The sequence below is a fragment of the Sinocyclocheilus grahami genome, unplaced genomic scaffold (assembly GCF_001515645.1).
Source record: "Sinocyclocheilus grahami isolate Dianchi unplaced genomic scaffold, SAMN03320097.WGS_v1.1 scaffold362.1, whole genome shotgun sequence".
Taxonomy (NCBI): domain Eukaryota; kingdom Metazoa; phylum Chordata; class Actinopteri; order Cypriniformes; family Cyprinidae; genus Sinocyclocheilus; species Sinocyclocheilus grahami.
The window spans coordinates 1163355-1180565 of record NW_015505541.1 but is presented as its reverse complement, the minus strand read 5'-3'; the positions used below and the strand labels follow the sequence as shown (position 1 = coordinate 1180565).

General features: G+C 37.1%; 1 protein-coding gene across 5 annotated transcripts in view; it reads right to left on the bottom strand.

Moving 5' to 3' along the window:
• The window catches only part of LOC107549112 (myelin transcription factor 1-like protein), a 58761-nt gene that overhangs the window by 26472 nt on the left and 15078 nt on the right, over positions 1-17211 (bottom strand). For 3 of the 5 annotated variants that reach the window (XM_016230071.1, XM_016230074.1, XM_016230075.1), the window contains exons 1-3: positions 15006-15256; positions 14707-14737; positions 11462-11524 (exon numbers count right to left, since the gene is read on the bottom strand). In XM_016230071.1, the coding sequence (XP_016085557.1) occupies positions 11462-11524; positions 14707-14737; positions 15006-15096 (185 nt within the window). In that variant the 5' untranslated portion in view covers positions 15097-15256. Of the gene's footprint in view, positions 1-11461; positions 11525-14706; positions 14738-15005; positions 15257-16426; positions 16545-17211 lie in introns of those variants that run through there. The other 2 variants (XM_016230073.1, XM_016230072.1) reach the window with 2 other exon arrangements.

Below are 17211 nucleotides of genomic sequence, written 5' to 3'. Positions count from 1 at the left end.
CCTGTGTTGCTGAACATAATCTGGCTCCTGGGGAAAATTATTTCTGAATTGCAAAAAAAAAAAAAAAAAACCTTTAATGCATAGAGTTGTCTATTTTTTTCATTTGCTATGAATCTCAGAAACAAATCAAATATATATTTACATATATTTATATATCTGATACTGTGATTTTGAGCTATTACAAGGACAAAAGAACATTGAGGGTCTTTTTCAAAGTGTATTTCTGATTGCTAATACTTTTATTCATTTAACCTTATCCTCAAGCTTCCTTTAGGTCATAACCTCAAACCTTCAGCTCAGTTAACAACTGGGATTTGAAATTCACAGTAGAGTGAGGCTTTGTAGATAAACTGGGTTGCCTAGAATCAGAAAAATAAGCAATCACACACACTCACACACATTTTGAATGACGAGAGGACAATCAAAACGTGAGCTGTGTTTTTATAACCTGTTCTAGTGGCTCTTGTGCTTGGTCAGGACTCATCGGACTGTGAAACATTCTAAATTCAGATCCTTTTGCAGGCAGTTATCTTTCTCATCCTCAGATACTGCCTTAATGTGCACAAACCAGAAAATGTGGAGTGAGGGCTGCTGGCAATAAATATTTGTATGCGACTTATAATACTGTATAACCGACGAGGGTTTGGCCTGAAAAAAAAATGGCATGGAAATCAAGTTTAAAGGGGTCATATGATACGATTACAATTTTTCCTTTCTCTTTGGAGTGTTACAAGCTCTTGGTGCATAAAGAAGATCTGTAAATTTGCAAAGACTTAAGTCTCAAATCTTAAGAGATATTCTTTATAAAAGTTAAGAGTCAACCACGCCTACCTAAAACGGCTCGTTCTAACACGCCCACAACATGTCTACGTCACGATGTGGGAAGATTTGCATAACGCCACCCAAATGTTCACGCAAAGAAAGAAAGCGTAACTTCTATTCTCGCTGTAGTATTGTTGTTGCTGCCGCATGTCGTGAAGGTGCTGTGTGTTTCGTTGTGAAAGCGAAACTACTTTGTTTGGCCTTCCAAAAGAGGACGAAATCCGTGCTGGTCGCTGAGGACATACATCAACTTTGCGCTGTGGATTGCCGAATGGGCTTTCACCGTGGACGAAGCGGAGTCCAGCCCGGTGTTGCCACATGTGGTTGCCACAAGCCCGCCTGCCACCGCTCACTCAAGCCGGCCTCCGCTCACTCTAGGCCGCCGGCCGCTGCTCACTCTAGGCTTCCGGCCTCCACTCACTCTAGCCCGCCGTGTGTGATGCTGTGTTTCGTTGTGAAAGCGAAACTACTTCGTTTGGCCTTCCAAAAGAGGACACGACTAGAAATCAGTGGTTAAGTTGTATTTACAACACTGTTCCAGAACATTTCAACCCAAATATTCTGTTGTGTCCAGCGCCTTTTATGGAGGACTGTTTCCTGATCCTGGTAGAGTAGACTACAATGCCTGCTGTTCTGACTCACAGACTGTAAGTACGTATTTTATATTGAAAGAATTTTCCACTGACGATTCAAACGCGAGTTTTGAGCAGTGTAGAGTAGCGTTTGTAGTTTGTCATTTCTCCGATCACAAATGTAGACATGGTTTTATGTTTACGCGGCACAATGCAATGCAACGCGTAAAAAGACAGTATAAGTCATTATAATCCGTAATTATGTCCCCACTGGATGCAACAAATGCCTCGTTTATAATGGGTTTTCATGTTTTGTCTCCTCGCTCCGGCTGGGACAAGGCATCACAATATGGTAAGGGGTGTAACATTTCTGTCACACGCTTGAGGTATTCGGCCAATCACAACGCACTGGATAGCTTCGGCCAATCAAAGCACACCTCGCTTTTCAGACCGATGAGCTTTGTAAAAATCGACACGTTTCAGAAAGGCGGGGCATAGAGGAGAAACAATAATGTACAGTATATGGAAATGAATGTGTTTTTTGAACCTTAAACCACATAAACACATTTCATTACACCAAATATACAAAATAATGTTCTTTTTAGCAACATCATATGACCCCTTTAAAACAATAATATACCATACTTGTTACAATTACGATTACAATAATACACCTGTGGTTGGTATCAGTCACATTATGGTAGTTAATTTGGATAATTAAAATAAAATTTTTCAAATGTCAGCAATATATCAGTATTATAAATAAGTAAAATGTAAAAATTATATTATAAATATTTCACAGATTAAAGCAAATCGAGTCCTTAAACTCTGCACTGTAACAATCATTAATTAATTACTAGGGCTGGATAAAAAAAGATTGATTTCTCGATTTTTATCAATCCTCATATTTACGAAACACTATCGATTCTTAAATCCCGAGAATCGATTAGTCTAGCCTTTGTTACTTTTGATATGAAACAAAGCCACAGATTTAAAATTCAAACAATAAATACCATTTTGGCGCTGTTTAATGTGGAGTGTCAGATCGCTATAGCGGCAGCGCAAAGTGCATGTGAACTGATCATCTCCTCCACTTTAATATCAGTTTCAGCACAAAATAAACATGAATAAACATCTGAAGGTATGTTAAAAGAAAGAGAGCAACTAACTGAAATCTGTATCCTGTCATGTATTCAATAACTTAGTGTTTCGACTGTGGAAAGATGTCAAAATAACAGCTTTTAAACATTGTCACATAGCATCACATTTACCTCAAAAAACAAACATATTCGGTGACCATAAAGTTGTTAGTCAGCTAGAAAAAAAGAACTCTAGAGAGGAGCATTTTGCTAAATATATGCACCATATAACATATTTATTATAATTTTTACTGTTCTTCGATGTTTAATTTATGTTTGAATAAATCCGTCAAGTTTTTAGCCATCATTTAAATATGTATGTTTAAAAAAAAAAAAGAATTGGAGTAGAAATAGTTGTTATTAACTATCAATTATTATTATAAAAAATGTAATTGTTAATTTTAACCTTCAGTATTAAAGTAAAGTAGTACCAAATGACTTTCATGTGTATTTTACAGCATTAGTTGAAAGATTTTTTTTCCTTGAGAAAATTTGGCATGTACTGTACCTGATAATTGAATTGAATTGAATTGAATCGGAAATCGGATTGAATCGAATGTTTGTGAGTTATAATCAAATCGAATCATGAAATTTGTGTCAAAACCAGGCCTATTAATTACGCTTTTACAGTAGTAATAATAACCATGGTAACAATTACATATTCTCTACTCTGTCCTAAAAGAGTCCACAAAATCAAATTTTTCAACCTCATAACCCTACAATGCATCAGTCGGCCTGTTGGTGTGAGGTGCCCATTTTCTCTTTATTGTTTTATTGTTTGAAGCAGGTGCTGGTTATAGAGGCTGGTCTTCTATGCGATGGTGTGTTGTGCTGGCAGGCAGCCAGTGTCGTCTGTGTGGGTGAGAGCGTTTCGCGAACAACTCGGAATGACCTTGGACACCTTCGCGTTTCCCACTGGCAGGCCACGCCAATTAAAATTCCACAGGTAATTAAACCACATTTGAATACGGGAGCGGCGGAGGCAGGCTTTGAGTGGGACTAAGGTAATTATGGCCGAGAGAGAGAGAGAGAGAGAGAGAGAGAGAGAGAGAGAGAGCTGCGAGCCTTTCAGAACTGCCAGGAGAAATAATGACTTCAGACAGCTCCTGGTGGACAAATCCTCTGATGAACTTGACTAATACCAGCAATGGCCAGAATATTAGCCCGGACCTGCTCCGTCTGATCATGTCCACAGCTACCGTCATAATAACACTGCAAATATTGCTCTCAAAGTGGCAGAATGATGAACGAGAATAATTTCTCCGTCTGTTTCTAAAAACATGCGATTATTTTTTAATTAAAAGTCTTCAAATAGTCGTTCTGTTACAATAAGGGACCTCAGATTAGCCAGCAGAAATGCTCTTTGGTTTTAATTGGCCCGAATACAAAGAGCACGTTCAGGCTGGGGTCTGTCGTGGATTCTGGCTGCTGTGGCACCAGGTACGTTCTCGCAGAGTGTGACACTATAGGGCCGTGGAGGCGAATTCAGCAGCTACAGCTGGCTGTTCGTGTTTGAGTTGCCATAGAAGCGTGCAGCTCCTCTGCGCTCCTACACTGCAGCATCCACAGGCATGCGTGGCAAGGCGCTGTCACCATGGTGATCTCGCCCTCAGGAGTGGGATTTGCCATTTGAGCAGACAGACAGAGTGAGAGAGAGAGAGAGAGAGAGAGAGAGATCAGTGATTCTGAGCCTGACAGACATCTCCCTGCTAACCTCCCTTCATTCTGCGCCCTCCCAAAAAGCAGAACAAAGGAGGTGCTGGTGTTGTGCATTCTGCAGGGCTCTTTCTGTCTCTGCAGCTCAGTTGCCTTCTCTGTCACTGCGGAGCCCGGTCCCCCTCTGCCTAAAAACACGCCGTGCAATCACACTACCACACACACCGAGAGGCTGTTTGCAGTGATTATGTCCTTGGCGGTTCAATTTACTGCAGAGGCTCGTCAAGTCTGACCCTGGAGCAGGGTTTTACATCTCGCCGTGGTCTTCGGAGGCATAAGTCTGCCATTCACACAGGTTCGGATCTACGTGAGATATCAGATGTGATGCAGACAGAGGGAAACTCTGTTCTGGGTGTTGACTACAGGATTTATCCGATGGGAAAAGCAGCTCTCTTAGTAATAAAGATGTGTTGCATGGGTTAAGATCATACAGATGCACAGATACACACATCTGAAACATATGTGTGTATAGCAAACTGGGTTCTGTCTAAAATAGCCAAGGAAAATATATGAATTTTGAGCAAAAATTACAGTGCAAGTAATGGGTGAGAGTGCAAATGGATTTCTGAAGGATATTTCAAAATATTTTTTTCAGTTTCTTCACAAACCAAAGCCATTATATTGAAAACACAACATATCTGACAAAAAAGCCAGACTTATTCTAGTAATAGAAGTACATCATTATAAAGGCATACACAGGCAACCATTCACTATGAATCACTCATAAATGTCACTTGCTATATTCTGAAAGAATCAGCGTTTTTAATTATTCAGATTAGCGACTGATTCAATGACTTACTCATAAAATGGCTCACTTTAGAAGAGCTTAATAAAATACTGTCCTTATTATTTCTGCTGTATGAAGGCAGAATTATCAAGAGTAGTATGGCAATGTGTAAGGTCAAAATTCAGCCAGTCAGTTGTTTGGTTTCTGAATTAATCTGTGCTATTGAATGTATGATTCAATGACTGACTCATAAATACAATCACTGAATTTCGAACAGCATACTAGCATACTACTCTTACTATTTCTATAATATAAAGATATGGCAGAAATAGAGTAATATGCTAGTATTAGGGTGACCATATTTTAGTTGTCAAAAAAGAGGACATTGTGGGGCAGAATGCAGACGGGGTGGGGGGAATAGTGGGGGGTTAAAGAATCCCCAAAAGTAGTGCAATGACCATATCCCATATCAAAACCCCAAATATGTCATTTCCATACCTAAAATACATATTTTACATACATACCATTTTGCAGATTGGTCATAAACACAGCTAAAAGGCGTCCTACCAGTGTCCATGCATCCTTCACAAAACTTAACATCTACCACAGTTTTATCATAGGTAGAATGCAAAATGTTTCAATACAAGCATTTCAGTCAAATGTAATTAATGCAATATTTCAAACCTGTAACCCACGGGAGAAAATCAACCCTTCGCAACAGTTTAAAATCAGCCCAATTCCTTGGAAGAAATGCGGATTTGGCAACCCTGCATCCAAAGTGATTTCAATATTCTGCATATTGATAGCGGCTCTCTGATGCGCGGAAATTATATACAGTATTAGAATGTTTGTGGGAGCAGGCGGTAATGGTCAGAAATTGGGAACGAGATTAAGAAAAGGGCTTTAATAGGCTACAAAAAATGTACACAATGCATGGCGACTGTAGAAAGCAAAAGCCGAATCCTGGACATTTTGGGCGATTTAGAAATCCCGGCCGGATGCATTTTTTTTGGGTCCAAAAAGAGGACATGTCCGGGGAAAAGAGGACGTATGGTCACCCTAGCTAGTATGGTATTGCAAACTCAAACAGTCACTTGTTTTGTTTCTAAATGAATCAGTGTTATCGAACAAATCGGCTGAATGAATGATTCAATGACTGACTCGAAGACAGTTGCTAAATTCATAAGAGCATACTATAATACAACTATTAATATTTCTGTCATATAAAGATATGGCAGAATAAGTAAGAGTAGTGTGCAATAGTATGCAATTCTGAAATCAGCCAGTCACTTTTGTTCCTTAAGGAATCAGTTTTAATGAATGAATCAACTAAATCAATCAATCAATGACTCACACACAAAGATAGTCACTTGGCACCACCTACTGCCATATCAATGTAACTCGCAGAAAGAGTCACTGTCTTTTTGGAACATGCAAAAGCAGACAAGCGGCATGATACAAACAGTGTATCAACGGACTCCACATCAACATTCACAGAGTGCTGCACAGCCAATTAAATTTGAGAACTGACCACAATATGAAAAACTATATTAGAAGTTACAAAAATATTCAAATATGAAATATTCCAACACAACAGCTGTTAGTTAAGAATAAAAGATTTTACACTTTGAGGTTATGAAAAGGTCCCATGGTTAAAAAAAAGTTGGAAATATCCTGTTGTATATTGTTTAGCACTGTCTGACTACAGTATATGAAAGAGACATCTGGCTCAGCCTCACAGTTGAATTAACAGTTTGGGCGAATTACAAACCCCTCACAAATAACAAACAAGCCCTCGGCATGTATAGCACAGATAATTTAGAATGACTTGACGAGCATGAAGCCAACAGACTGCATAGACTGCTGCATCCCGAAAACCCATCAAAAAAAGCGAGTGAGTGAGAAGAGAAGACAGAGGACAAAACTGCATGTGCCGCCTACACAGTCCAGAGCCCATCTGTTTGCATGCTGCTGGTGAGTTAACGGCACACAAACATGATTTCTCCATGCTACATAGAACGAAGGTGTAAATTATGGCCTAAGGCTATAAATGAACACCGTCTGTAAGCGTCGATCATGCTAAATCTCAATAAACTCTTGAGAAGGGAAAAGACAAAGGGATCCATCAGCAGCTCTGTCTCAACAATCGAATGGCTGTGGTCGTAGTTCCATTGACTTCCATTCAAGCCAAAAGACTTTAATGTTGATAAAACACTCCATTAGTGCAAATAGCGTATTACATGTGAGTGGTTCTTAAGTAACCATTGCAGAGACTCGGAATACTTTGTTACTGCAAATTTTGAAAGTGGCACTATTCCCAGTACAAAAAAAAAAAAAAAAAAACTAAAAATGGAGATGGCAGCTCTAAAAATATGCTATGGTACTTTCAAAACAGCAGACATTTGATGCATTCTGATCATTTCGAAGCTGTTAAGGTAGTCCCTCTTTGATTCAAACATCTTTTTGGCATTTAAACACATCTGTTTTGTTTTAACCACTGTGAATTTTTATGAATGACAATTTGTGGCACAACCAAACAGCTGTTTGAGAGCAAAGTTGAACTGCGTAACTCATTAATGTTCCTTTCTCAACAGTCATTCAGACCATTTCTCAATGAAAACAAACAACAGTGTCCCAGCTGAATCAAACTTTACTCTTTGAGAGCTGTTTTTTTCCCTCGTTGCCTCATTTCTAAAAAAGAATTAACTGACTCCTCAAGGTACATTGTTTATTATCAGAAATATATGGTTATCCTTCATTTGAATGCATGAATTGTGCAGGTTTTCATGGTCTCTCCCACCAGCTTTAGTACAACATGCTTTTTCCATCCTTAGCCATGTGTTGGCCTTTCACACTTCACATATTCTCTTACAAAACACCACATCTACATTGTCTCTTTGTTTTTCTGGTGGGAGAAAATACAATGGTGGATGAAAGAGGCTGGCATTAAAATCTGTGCACTGTGGCTACCACAAAGGAGGAGAGACCAGACTTGTATAGAGCGGGGAAAGCAGGCAGGGTGTTATATTGATGGGAAAAAAACGAGGGAGAGAGCGAGAGCGAGAGCAAGCATACGTCTATACCACTCTCTGGCCGCTGCCACCAGCTCTTGGCTCAGTTCCCATTCTTTTAGTGAGTGCTACCTGTCAAGCCCTGAATTATACAGCCCTGGGCTTCAGCCTACGTGAGTCATCCATCAGAAAGGGAGGGAAAGAGGGAGGAGGAGAAAGAAGACTGGAAAGAGGGATGGAAAGAGAGCCGCAGAAGGAGTAAGGGAAAGGTAGAGGAACAAAGAGCCAGGATGTGGGGAAGATAACAAGGAGGAGGAGCGCGGAGAGGAATAGAAAATAGGAAAGTGGAACGAGAGAGAGTCACAGATGGAGAGGAGGAGGAGAGAAAGAAAGAAAGAGAAAGAGAGAGAAAAGGGGCACTAAACATGATTTGCACAAAGCAATTACTAAACCCTGTTAAAATCATAGCAGTCACACCTGTACTGACACATCCTCTTATTACGAGTCTCTGCGTTTGCTAAAAGGGATATATTAAAATGGAGAATGTGCAGATAACATGTTTTTAGGAAGAGTATGCAACACGGAGGGTGTAAAGGTGGGTATTTTTAGATGACGAGAAAATGGCACATTAAATGATACCTTTTATGTTATTTCTAACATTTTAACATGAATGCAACACCAATGGTCCACTGCAGCAGCCATTATAATTATGAGGAACATAGCATTTCTAAATTTGTCTTACCACTTTTGGGGCTTAACAATTAAATTTTAAGAACTTAATTTGCCCACTTTAGTGCCCACTTTGCTTTGCAACTACTGGGCAAATGTCATGTAATTTATATTTACTGATTGCTTCTAATATTTATTAAATGCAATAAAAGAGTTAAAGGGTTAGTTTACATTCAGTTGGTCCCCACTGACTTATAGTATAGTATTTTTTTCCAAACTATGGAAGTCAATGAGGACCATTGACCAACAGAAAGCTGCTTGGTTTGAAAGTGACTTCTTTGTGAGTTGTGCTTCTTTCATTGCACACTATTAACAACAGACCTGTGAAATTGCGTTGAAATTTTGCTAATGTGGCTGCACCTTTAGCAATCTTATCGTTTTAATTAAACACTGCAAACACTTTGTTTACTAATATCCACTGTTGTCTATAGCATTGCATATTAGGTCAATAATCTGGGTAACTGAAACCAGCACTACTTTCATGTTTTTCCGAATCACTCCACAGACACTCGGTTGTTAATTGCAATAGATCTGTCGCTACTTCCGTTTCATTGCGACTTTAATGTTACTATAATGTTGTTGCGGTATTTATTAATTTTTCTGGTTTTATTGCTAGGCCAATTGTTTTGTACAATTTTTATTTTAGAAAAAGCATTACAATAATATACAGGAATAATTACGATATGACTATAATTCAAATGAATATTTCATGTTCACCTATTTGGTAACGAGCCAGTGATTTATTACAAAATAAATCCCTTACACACACTGTCAGAAAAATATGCAAAAAATGTTTACCTTCAAGGGTACAACAGCTTGTCAGTAGGACAGTATCCTTGAAGGGACAACTTTGTACCTTATCTACCCTTAAAAGGTGCATATTAGTACCTTAGAATAGTAATGTGCACCCTTAAGGTACTACTATTTTAAGGGTAAATAATGTACAAAATTGTCCCTTTAAGAGTACTACCCCAGTAAGAAGCTGTCATACCCCTGAAGTTAAATTTTGTGAGATGTGTGTGTGCAATGAAGCGCAAAAGGCTGATGTACACATCAACTTTCTATAATGTTTTGCCCTGAGAAGCCATTACAATACATAAACTTACAATGTATACATTACATCAGTTCATCCCCCCCATCAGGGCAGCTATACATTAGGGGTGTGAACCTCTGCTGTGATATAACCCAATGTATGCCGCAGGAGACAAACACGGTTGTTGTTTTGTCATTATTACTTTTTAATGGAGTGGTAAAGGGCGGCAGACGCTGCGTAGCCTGCACAGGTAACGCAGTGTCCTCATTACAACCCTGCCATTCCCACAATGTTCCCACAAATGCCCCCCAAATGTTAGCATGCTCTGACAGCACAGTCGGAGCGCCGTTCTCTCCCCACCCTCTCATTTGGGGGTAATTCATCACTCTCTCGACCCTCTCTCTGCCTTTTCAGTGAGAGGTCTGCTGGAGGTACTATTTGTCTGTTGCAGAAATGCAATTCTGGTTGGTGGTTCGCAGGGCTTGGCTGATGGGGTGACAGAGTAGACGTATCCATCAATCTTTTCTGTTCTGCCTTTCTTGTTTTGTATCTTTCTTTTGAGGTACAGTAAATAGCATCAAGAGGAGAGACTGTTAAACATGGAAGTTGAACAGACTGAGAGTGACTTTGACAACAGTTGTCAAATCAGAGGTTATTATCTTCGTATGCGAAGAAACTGGTTCTAGTGCAATAATAACCTTTAAACCGTTCAACTTATATCAATGTTAAAGTATACACATTAATTAACTCAAGTTGCCTGTTAGTGACACTGTGCCATTTGTCTTGCTTGCACAATTTGTCCTCAAAAAGGCTTTTTGTCAAAGAAACAAACAGCACAATCTTGCTAGACACTTGACAAGCTGATTACAATATTAATGATGTCGCGCCTATCATCAGATAGCCTCCATGTATTCCTGATGTATGCTAATGAGAGTTAGCAATAGACCCATTGTCCATTTATATCTGTTTTTAAAGGGACAGTTCACCCAAAAATGAAAATTGTCTTCATTTACTCACCTTCAAGTCGCGCCAAACCCATAAGACTTTTGTTCATCTTTGAAACGTAAAATATATTTTTAATAAAACCTAGGAGATTTCTGTCCTTCCATCTGAAAGTCCATTCCACCAAAATGTTATCAGTTCAACAAGTTCATAATGAGAAAAAAGAAAAGAGGTTCTTTTAACCTCATATTTAATGAGCTCTATGTATGTGAGTTGATCAGTGCTAAATGTGAATAAAAGCCTATAGCCTTGAATCATACAGATTCATTTTTGATTGATCTATCTCTTTAAGTCTACAGCAGCTTCATTCAAAGCGGTAAAGCTGTGTTGCAAGCTAACAGTCCAAGCAAAAAATGCTAATACTGAGGGCTAGTAATGTACTGTAAGTACTGAAGTAAACCATTCCACTAAATTATTTAATTCTTTACAATCCAGAAAACATATCATACTTTGTTAAAACGCTTCACTTTAGTAAATGCCAGCTCTGTTTCATTGCAGTTTCACATCTTTTAACTGCACTTTCACAACTTTTGGCTGGTAAAAGGATGTATATAAAGAAAAGAAAGTAGGCCTTATTCAAATTCAATTGACTTAATTTCGCTATGGGTCTTGAGCTTTTCTGTATGTGGCTAAGAGCTTTCATTCTCCCAGCCTTAAAGAGACTTTCATGGCTGGGCACACATTCATATGAATGAGAGGTTGGTTCTTACCTCCTGTGTCTGGCGTATTTGCCGCTGACATGTCCACTTCCATCACATCCAGGTGTGGGACAGCTGCAGACGAGAGAAATAATTAATACAAGACTGACGTCACACATGCGCACACAGACACACACATACGCTCGTTCTTGCTGACTATGTTTGAACCGTGGCACATCAGCCTTCATTACAGATTTAGAGAGCTCCCAGTGTCCTCCAGGCCGATGACTCACCAGGCTCCATATTTCATATTTCATATTGTATATCACTCTCTGGCTGCTCCATTTAGATCCATGGCCAGTTAAAAGCTGGCCAAGTTTAGAACTCCTGCCCCGCTCGAGCTCGGGGTCAGAGCAGCAAACCAGTATCCTAGTCATTAACATAAAACTACCCACATTAGTTACAGTATCACTGATTGCCTAAAGTATTCATTAAGCATTTACTTTTATTGGCAGTCATATTTTTGTGTCTATCAAAAGTCACATTTGTGAGCAGCATCCTTGAATTGTGCATTCACACAAAATAAACTAGAAAACGTACACTTTTGTAATATTTGTATTATTGAACGGAAGTATTTATACACTACCAACATAGAAAAATAATTAAAAGTGACATTAAAATCTTTTATAATGTTACAACAGATTTAAAATAATTTCAAATAAATGCAGTTCTTTTGAACTTTCCATCAAATGTTCCTGAAAGCAGCAACCTTTTAAAAATTGATAATAATACGAAATGTTTCTACAGCATCAAATTAGCAAATTAGAATGGTTTCTGAAGGATCATGTGACACTAAAGACTGGAGTAATATCTGCTGAAAATTCAGCTTTGCATCACAGGAATAAATTACTTAAAAAAATATACTATAATACAAAACAGTTATTTTAAATTGTAATATTTTTTCACAATATTACAGTTTTAAACAAATAAATACAGCACTGGTGAACATAAAGACTTCTTTCAAAAACAAAAACAAAATGTTACCAACCCCAAACATTTCAATGATAGTGTATATAATATAATATAATATAATATAATATAATATAATATAATATAATATAATATAATATAATATAATATAATATAATATAATATAATATAATATAATATAATATAATATAATATAATATAATATAATATAATATAATATAATATAATATAATATAATATAATATAATATAATATAATATAATATAATATAATATAATATAATATAATATAATATAATATAAATCCTGAAAATTTGTCTGTATTTTAGTTTTTTTTATTTATTTTTTTTATTTCTCTGATGAAGTAATCAATAATATAATTGGAGGTTATATACTAAAAACAATGTTACTCTGAAGTATCTTCATTGTGACAGATATTGACTTTCTGTTAGTAGTTTGTGGTATAACTACAAAACTACTTTTTGGAAAAGAGTGGAGTTCTGACAACTTGCTTCAAATTTTGATTCGCATGTAGTTTGGAAAGCAAGCTTCCGAGTAGTTTTGCCAACATTGCATTTAGTCTTGAAATTGAAGTCAATTGTGCATGTTTTAAAATTGAGCAAAAGAGTAGGAAATTGAGTGGGAACATGTCTAGCCTTGCCCTAGTTGCATCTCCCCTTGATGATGTTGGCTAGGGATCTGTGTCTGATCAAGCAGGTGACCTATCAGTGAGTGTAAGTGGTGTTAAAGATGCCTGCAGCTACAGGCCTGGACCTGCTGATGAAGCAGATTGCCCTGATGATTGGGAAGGAGAGAGAGAGAGACAATAGAGGGAATTTCACTTCTCCTCTCAGTCTGATACCATAATAAAGATGACATAGTAGAGAGCCGCCTCTGGAAAGTGGTCATACCACACTCCCACAGTCACACACCCTTGTGTCTCTGCCGCTGTCATTGTAATTGGACACGTAGCCAGAAAATATAAAAAAGAGCCTTTTTAAACAACAGCGTGGGTGTTAAACCATTCTTAATGAGGAAAATGCTGCCATTTAGGAGGCCTGTAAATTGTGCTTAAGGGAAAGATATGCAGGGGAAAAAGTGACGGGCAGATATGAGTAAAATGACTCACTGGCCTGGAGGAAAAATAGGCCATTCACTCTCATTATGATACATGATTTCATTAGGAGTGCAGGGATATTTACTAATACTAATTGGGAGAATCATATGTTCTCACTGAAGGCAATTACAATGAAAGGTCTATTTATAGGTTCTGCCTGTAGTACTTGCCATATTAGATAAATCACATCGAAAAATATCAATTAGCAAAATTACACTTAGATGCCACCTTGAACAGAAATGCACATTGCATCATACACCTGTTTTTCTGTCTTTAAAGACAGAAATTGCAAGGTGAGATAGCATCTGTGAGCAAACCGCCTCAAGAAAGTCCAATTCCCGGTGTTTTTTTTTTTTTAAATGTTTGTCACTTCTTTGTACTAGGTAACTATAAATTAGACATGTAAAAACAATCCCATGCTTCTTGAAAACCAACATGAAATCAAAATCAAGCATATTTACCACACATTTCTGATCTTCAAATAATAAAAGCTTAAAACTCAAAAAAAAAAAAAAATTATAAAAACAAAATGCATTAAACTAACGTTCAAAAGTTTGGGAAGTACAGTTTTAAGAAAGTAATATTTTTATTCAGCAAGGATGCATTAAATTGAGTAAAAGTGACAGTAAAGACATTTATAATATTACAAAAGATTTCTGTTTCACATAAATGCTGTTCTATATTTATAAGAGAATGCTAAAAATTACCCAAAAATATTAAGCAACAGCTGTTTTCAACATTGATAATAATAACAAATGTTTATTGAGCAGCAAATCAGTATAATAGAATAATTTCAGAAAGCTCATGTGAAACTGAAAACTGGAATAATGGCTGCTGAAAATTCAGCGTTGCTATCCCCAGTAATTAATTACATTTGATAATATATTCAAATAGAAAACAGTTATTTTATATAGCAATACTATTTCACAATATTACTGTATTATTTTAATAATAAAAAAAGCAGCTTTGATGAACATAAAAACATCTTTCAAATACATTAAAAACTCTTACAGACCCCAAACTTTTGAACAGGAGTGTATATTAAACTTGCCTCACCTCTAAAACGACTTTCTTTTTGGAATGATGACATTTGGATTTTTTTCCAGTTAAATATCCTGTTTAGCTCATAAATACATCACATTATTCAAGTAAATTGGTTGCAAACTGTATTCACTTTAAGTGAATGATTCCTACACTGTATGCAGACTGACCTGAACAGCTCTTGTGCGGCCTCCACGGCAACTGCAAAAAATAAAATAAAAGCGAGAACAATTAGCGGGGAAACATTTCAACATGAGCTTCATCACACAATGAAATTATATTATTATGAGCAGACTAATTTTCGGGGCTCTTCTGGTTCACCTGTCTAATCAATAGTCCATGTTCATCGCTACTGACGTCAGTGATAATTCGTGAAAGGCAATAAAAGACTCAGTTATGGATTGAAAGTGGGGAAATGGATTTGACCGTAGGTTGAGACTGTAGCTAATACCATGTGAGTGCGTTGTACCTCGCACACCTTTAGATCGTGTTCGATGACGCTTCTCGGCTGCATCCACCTCCATCTGGAGAAAAGAAGCAGCAATTAGCCTGACCTCCATCTACTAGCAACTGTAAATGCATGTCTGCAGCAAGGATGGTTATGAACTGCACTGAACTGCATGAGAGCCAGATCATAGATGATAAAAGAATATGTTTATTATGAACAATACAGACTGTGAACCACGGATAACTATTGGTCATGCGGTACATGTGGCCATAATGCATCACTGTTTATATTGTACTCTATATAGCTATTCTTTGTCTTATTTTGCACCCTAGTTGTGAATCAGCTTATAATGAACACAAATTTGGGTACTTGCATGGGCCTTGATCCACTGGACACTAGAAAACATCATCTTACCTTTGTGTTGTAGCTGTTAAAAATACAGTGTTATTACAAAATACTGTATGAACTTGTCTTGATTTTTTTTTAATCAAGAAAAATAAATATTGTACATACATTATGGTATTAAGGCATTAAAACACATAAACAACAACAAATCTTGTAAGTACTTTAATTCTTCTGTAATACTTTAAAGTTGGCAAGATTGCTTCTCTTGCTCATTAGGGATGAAAGATAATTAAAAGCAAAAACAAAAAGGCTGTTTTCTTACGACTTGAGAGACTTTAGAACACATGAATATAGTAAGTATTTGATGCTCGGTGCATTCTGGGAATGAATGTGCACTGGAATGTTTTTGACAACAGGACAGCAAAGACAACTCCCTGGTTAGTGTACTGTACTTAGTACTGTACCAAGGAGCAGATTGAGACACACCCCTAGTCTTCTAGTGCTAGAATGGTTTATATATAATGACGTTTTTGTTGTTCAGGAAACAAAGCAGGACAAAGCCAACAAAATATGATTCAACATGCACTATCATTCAAAAGTTTGAAGTCAGTAAGATTAAAAAAAAAATAAAAACAATATTGTAAACACATTATTAAAAATTTAAAACAACTGTTTTCTATTTTAACATATTTTAAAATGCAGTCTATTCCTGTGATGGCAAAGCTGGATCCTCAGCAGTCCTTACCCCAAGATTCAGTGTCATATGAGCCGTCAGAAATCATTCTAATATGCTGATATGTTGCTTAAGAAATAATATTATCATCTGTTAATGTTAAATATAGTTATTTAATATTTTTGTGGAACTTTTGATACTTTTTTTCTGGATTTTTTTTGACGAATAGAAAGTTCAAACGAATAGTGTTTGTTTGAAATCTGTTAAACATGTCTTCACTTTCACTTTTGATCAATTTAATGCATTTTTACTGAATAAAAGTATTCTTTCCAAAAGAAAAAACTGTCCTGATTCCAAACTTTTGAACAGTAATGTAAAAGTGCAGCTTTATTGCCCAGAACAAACAAAAAGTAAAGCGTATTACCTGAGATTTACTGGTTGATGGTGGGACAGATGTGTTTTCTGAGGAGTGCCTCCTGTGTGGTGCGATTAGGCAGAATCGTCCGCTGTGTCCCTCAAAGCTGTTCCTCAAAACTCATTTTCTGTTAAAGGAAAAGAATGCACCATCATTTGTCATGAACTGCAGTCGTGTTAAATCTGTAAACTGATATGCGGTACTCTTATAAGAAAAGACATACAGATGTCTGAAGCTATTCAGGGCCTCCATTATCACAGTATCACAGTGAGGGGAAAAACACGCACAAATCTGTCATTCTGCTTTTGTTTTAAAATATAATAAATGACAGGAGCAGCTTTTTAAAGTTTTGGAACATGCTCCGTTCATAAGGAATAAAGTCACCTATATTTATTTATTTTTTGTTTTGAGAGAAATATGAGGGTCTTTATGCTGCCTTACAGTGAACAGTGTACAAAAGGTAAATCGCTGGGGAGTTTTTATTTGAACTTTTTAAAATAAAGAAACAAAGTCACTTTATTCTTTTCTGAGGTGCTTGTTTATAATATATTATGAAGTAATCTAATATAATATGAAGTAATATAATATAATATAAACAATGTCTTTTCTTTTAGAAAAACGTCTTTCAGCCACACACACACACACTAACATATTGAGTGCTCCAGTCCTCTGTCAACAAGCTAACACTTCTATCTCATGCTCCTTGCAAATCCTGTTAATGTGTGTGCTGTTGGTGCACTTGGGTGTGTGTGTGTGTGTGTGTGAGAGAGAGAGAGAGAGAGAGAGAGAGAGAG